The sequence below is a fragment of the Bufo bufo genome, chromosome 6 (genome assembly GCF_905171765.1).
Source record: "Bufo bufo chromosome 6, aBufBuf1.1, whole genome shotgun sequence".
In the NCBI taxonomy this organism is placed as follows: domain Eukaryota; kingdom Metazoa; phylum Chordata; class Amphibia; order Anura; family Bufonidae; genus Bufo; species Bufo bufo.
Genome location: NC_053394.1, coordinates 174,437,588 through 174,443,587, shown reverse-complemented (window position 1 = coordinate 174,443,587; position 6,000 = coordinate 174,437,588). Strand labels below are relative to the sequence as shown.

Sequence of the window (6,000 nt, the reverse complement as noted above, 5' to 3'; positions counted from 1 at the left end):
GAAATGAATGGTTCCGTATACAGAAATTCAGTTTCCGTATTTCTGTTCTGTTCAAAGATAGAACATGTCCTATTATTGCCCTCAAATTACGTTCCGTGGCTCCATTCAAGTCAATGGGTCTGCAAAAAAAACAGAACACATACGGAATGTACTCCGTATGTCTTCCGTATTCGTTCTTGCGGAACCATCTATTGAATATTTTCTGTCCAGCCCAATATTTTCTGTTATTACTGTATACTGTATATGCCATACGGAAAAACAGAACTGGAAACACAAGAAAAAAAACAAAAAAACGGATTTGGGAAAAACGGCCTGCAAAACACTGAAAAAGGCATACGGTCGTGTGAACGAGCCCTTAACAGCAGAGCAATAATATGGGGGACTTAGCAAGAATTAACCCCCATATAAACAGATGTGATTGTATCCATCCAGAATCTCTTCTTCCTGATCCAACGTTCAAGATACCTAAGATCAATAATCAATCTTCACTTCCCAATAACCTTTGGTACATGAATATAGGACGCTTGAGGTAAAACTCTAGCACTGCATTTCTAGAACTTGGTGGACCATGTTAAAGTGGCTGTATGGGACTAGATAAAGAATGCTTCCCCCCCCCCCCCCCAAAGAAATGGCACCACTCCTGTCTATTAGCCTGTCCAGTGGAATGAAGTTGATTAATAAATGCCAAACACACCCCTTCCCCCATAGTATTACTGTAGCATACACACTCAAAAATCAACCATAAACATTTTTTTTTGTTTTTTAATTTTTTGTTTTCATCATAAAATACTATTTTTACAAATCTTTAAAAAAAAACAAAAAAAAAAAAACGCTGAGCACTTCTTTTATGACAAGTCATAAGCAAAGTAATCATCCTTTCAGTAAAATCCATTGCATTTTCCATGAGAGTTAGGGTAAAGCCGCTTAATTACAGGTACTGTGGTGCATGATTGTGGACACGGTTATTTAGGTCAAACATGTCATGTATAAAGTCTCAGTAGGCAGCATTCCTCAAAATCCTAAAAGAGAAAAAAAAAAAAAGAGGGGGAAAGTTAATATACATATATGCATACACATTTCTTCCTACCTACCTTGTACTACATTGTGTAGTATTACATTACAGCTCATGCACATGGCTGTATTACATTATGCATGCGCTGTTTATCTAGTGGCAGAGACAGATTTGGATGCATCCTGGGAGATCAGAAAAGCCAAGATGCAAATGAACTCTGGAAGTGGACCTAGTGTACTGATCCAATTTTATTTCAGATGAACTAATCAACACTGCACTTCTACCTGGTCTGATGAAACTAAACTTAGGACTCCCCCACAAAATGTAGCCTTAAAAGGGTTGGCTCATCTCACACAATGTCAGATAGGTGTGGGTCCCACTCTGGAACCCGCACCCACCTCTAGAACAGAGGCCGCAAAGTGAAGGAGAGAGGAACTCTGGACCTCGCATATGCAACTGTTGGCTATTTTTGGAAGTCCCATAGAAATAAATGGGAAGTGCACTGCGGCCGCCACTCTATTCACTTCTATCGGGCTGACAGAAATAGCCGAGCCAGTGCTCGAATATTTTCGGCAGTCCCATCAAAATGAATAGAGGGCGGCTGCGCATGCACCATCTGCTGGCCTTCACTTTGTGTCTGTTCTAGAGATCGGTGCAGGTCCCAGTTGGGAGACAGCACCTATCAGACATTGGCGGCATACCTAGCGATATGCCAATGTGTGAGTTGGGCTAACCCCTTTAAGTGGCAATGTGCTGCTTTGCACGTGCTCTCCAGCAATCTCAGAGTCCGGAAATCAGAGCACAATGCACAAGCGCAGCCACCGCTGCAAGCACACAGTGGTGGCCATAACCCCTGACAAAGAGCAGTGAACAAGGACAGAGTGGGTAGAATGAAACCAGGAGAAGATGGCCCTTATGAAAAGCACACCAAAATGACATGCCTTATTTGCAACTGATGCAAAGGGGACTGAGAATACCCCTCAAATTGTATTATTTCCTAGAAGGGTCAGCACTCAACGTGGTTCTCATGGAGGGGTCAAAGTACAAAATCAGTTAGATGCAAAAATCCCAGCTCTCATATCTTGGATGATTTTTTCTGTTTTATTAATGCATTTACCACACACAGCACGTTTCAGCATACAGCTTTAGATGTGCCAACACGCATCCTGTTGTATGTGCTATATGCATTAATAAAGAGAAAGATTCATCCAAGATGTGTTCTGGGATTTTTTTAATCCCATAGAATTAAAAGGGTTTTCCAACACTTTACAACTGAGGATAGGTCATCTGTATCTGATCGGTGGGGGTCCAAAACCCAGGACCCCTGCCGATCAGCAGTTCGAGAAGGCACTGGCGCTCCTGTCAGTGCTGCGGCCTCTCCGTGCTTACCAAGCACATCGCCGTACATTGTATAGCTTCTGTGCTTGGTATCGAGCTCAGCCCAATTGACTTCTATGGGGATGAGCTGCACCTAGACCACGTGACCGATAAACATGTCGTCACATCAGGTGCCTAAGCTGAGAGAAGGCCGAGGCCCTACAGGGAGAACTGGTACCTTCTCAAACAGCTGATCGGCAGGGGTTTCGGGTGTCGGACCCCCACCGATCAGATACTGGTCACCTATCCAGAGGATAGGTCATCAGTATTAAAGTCATGGAAAACCCCTTTAACCTCCTAACAGTCACGTTAAAATTGGAAAAACCCTCCCAAAAATGTCACTCTTTTTATTGTAGATTTTTAACCACCTCAGCCCCCAGTGCTTAAACACCCTGAAAGACCAGGCCACTTTTTACACTTCTGACCTACACTACTTTCACCATTTATTGCTCGGTCATGCAACTTACCACCCAAATGAATTTTACCTCCTTTTCTTCTCACTAATAGAGCTTTCATTTGGTGGTATTTAATTGCTGCTGACATTTTTACTTTTTTTGTTATTAATCGAAATTTAACGATTTTTTTGCAAAAAAATGACATTTTTCACTTTCAGTTGTAAAATTTTGCAAAAAAAATGACATCCATATATAAATTTTGCTCTAAATTTATTGTTCTACATGTCTTTGATAAAAAAAAAATGTTTGGGTAAAAAAAAAATGGTTTGGGTAAAAGTTATAGCGTTTACAAACTATGGTACAAAAATGTGAATTTCCGCTTTTTGAAGCAGCTCTGACTTTCTGAGCACCTGTCATGTTTCCTGAGGTTCTACAATGCCCAGACAGTACAAACACCCCACAAATGACCCCATTTCGGAAAGTACACACCCTAAGACACACCCTAAGGTATTCGCTGATGGGCATAGTGAGTTCATAGAACTTTTTATTTTTTGTCACAAGTTAGCGGAAAATGATGATTTTTTTTTTTTTTTTTTTTTTCTTACAAAGTCTCATATTCCACTAACTTGTGACAAAAAATAAAAACTTCCATGAACTCACTATGCCCATCACGAAATACCTTGGGGTCTCTTCTTTCCAAAATGGGGTCACTTGTGGGGTAGTTATACTGCCCTGGCATTCTAGGGGCCCAAATGTGTGGTAAGGAGTTTGAAATCAAATTCTGTAAAAACTGACCAGTGAAATCCGAAAGGTGCTCTTTGGAATGTGGGCCCCTTTGCCCACCTAGGCTGCAAAAAAGTGTCACACATCTGGTATCTCCGTATTCAGTAGAAGTTGGGGAATGTGTTTTGGGGTGTCATTTTACATATACCCATGCTGGGTGAGATAAATATCTTGGTCAAATGCCAACTTTGTATAAAAAAATGCGAAAAGTTGTCTTTTGCCAAGATATTTCTCTCACCCAGCATGGGTATATGTAAAAAGACACCCCAAAACACATTCCCCAACTTCTCCTGAATACGGAGATACCAGATGTGTGACACTTTTTTGCAGCCTAGGTGGGCAAAGGGGCCCATATTCCAAAGAGCACCTTTCGGATTTCACTCGTCATTTTTTACAGAATTTGATTTCAAACTCCTTACCACACATTTGGGCCCCTAGAATGCCAGGGCAGTATAACTACCCCACAAGTGACCCCATTTTGGAAAGAAGAGACCCCAAGGTATTCGCTGATGGGCATAGTGAGTTCATGGAAGTTTTTATTTTTTGTCACAAGTTAGTGGAATATGAGACTTTGTATGAAAAAAAAAAAAATATAAAAATAAATCATCATTTTCCACTAACTTGTGACAAAAAATAAAAAATTCTAGGAACTCGCCATGCCCCTCACGGAATACCTTGGGGTGTCTTCTTTCCAAAATGGGGTCACTTGTGGGGTAGTTATACTGCCCTGGCATTTTCCAGGGGCCCTAATGTGTGGTAAGTAGGTAAATGACCAGTGAAATCCAAAAGGTGCTCTTTGGAATATGGGCCCCTTTGCCCACCTAGGCTGCAAAAAAGTGCCACACATGTGGTATCTCCGTACTCAGGAGAAGTTGGGGAATGTGTTTTGGGGTGTCTTTTTACATATACCCATGCTGGGTGAGAGAAATATCTTGGCAAAAGACAACTTTTCCCATTTTTTTATACAAAGTTGGCATTTGACCAAGATATTTATCTCACCCAGCATGGGTATATGTAAAATGACACCCCAAAACACATTCCCCAACTTCTCCTGAGTACGGCGATACCAGATGTGTGACACTTTTTTGCAGCCTAGATGCGCAAAGGGGCCCAAATTCCTTTTAGGAGGGCATTTTTAGACATTTGGATACCAGACTTCTTCTCACGCTTTGGGGCCCCTAGAATGCCAGGGCAGTATAAATACCCCACATGTGACCCCATTTTGGAAAGAAGACACCCCAAGGTATTCAATGAGGGGCATGGCGAGTTCATAGAAATTTTTTTTTTTTGGCACAAGTTAGCGGAAATTGATATTTTTTATTTTTTTCTCACAAAGTCTCCCGTTCCGCTAACTTGGGACAAAAATTTCAATCTTTCATGGACTCAATATGCCCCTCACGGAATACCTGGGGGTGTCTTCTTTCCGAAATGGGGTCACATGTGGGGTATTTATACTGCCCTGGCATTCTAGGGGCCCTAAAGCGTGAGAAGAAGTCTGGAATATAAATGTCTAAAAAATTTTACGCATTTGGATTCCGTGAGGGGTATGGTGAGTTCATGTGAGATTTAATTTTTTGTCACAAGTTAGTGGAATATGAGACTTTGTAAGAAAAAAAAAAAATAATTCCGCTAACTTGGGCCAAAAAAATGTCTGAATGGAGCCTGACAGGGGGGTGATCAATGACAGGGGGGTTGATCAATGACAGGGGGGTGATCAATGACAGGGGGGTGATCAATGACAGGGGGGTGATCAATGACAGGGGGGGTGATCAATGACAGGGGGGTGATCAGGGAGTCTATATGGGGTGATGATCACGCCCGTGTAAGGCTTCATTCAGACGTCCGGATGCGTTTTGCGGATCCGATCCATCTATCAGTGGATCCGTAAAAATCATGCGGACGTCTGAATGGAGCTTTACAGGGGGGTAATCAATGACAGGGGGGTGATCAGGGAGTCTATATGGGGTGATCACCACAGTCATTGATCATGCCCCTGTAAGGCTTCATTCAGACGTCCGGATGCGTTTTGCGGATCCGATCCATCTATCAGTGGATCCGTAAAAATCATGCGGACATCTGAATGGAGCTTTACAGGGGGGTGATCAGGGAGTCTATATGGGGTGATCACCACAGTCATTGATCATGCCCCTGTAAGGCTTCATTCAGACGTCCGGATGCGTTTTGCGGATCCGATCCATCTATCAGTGGATCCGTAAAAATCATGCGGACGTCTGAATGGAGCTTTACAGGGGGGTAATCAATGACAGGGGGGTGATCAGGGAGTCTATATGGGGTGATAACCACAGTCATTGATCATGCCCCTGTAAGGCTTCATTCAGACGTCCGGATGCGTTTTGCGGATCCGATCCATCTATCAGTGGATCCGTAAAAATCATGCGGACATCTGAATGGAGCTTTACAGGGGGTTGATCA

The 6,000-nt window shown here is 42.6% G+C and overlaps 1 protein-coding gene across 5 annotated transcripts in view; it reads right to left on the bottom strand.

Moving 5' to 3' along the window:
• Nucleotides 1-758: 758 nt before the first annotated feature.
• The window catches only part of LOC121006084, a 28,922-nt gene continuing 23,680 nt past the window's right edge, over nucleotides 759-6,000 (bottom strand). For all 5 annotated transcript variants that reach the window (XM_040438992.1, XM_040438990.1, XM_040438991.1 and 2 more), the window contains exon 15: nucleotides 759-1,019. In XM_040438992.1, the coding sequence (XP_040294926.1) occupies nucleotides 1,012-1,019 (8 nt within the window). In that variant the 3' untranslated portion in view covers nucleotides 759-1,011. The remainder of the gene's footprint in view (nucleotides 1,020-6,000) is intronic.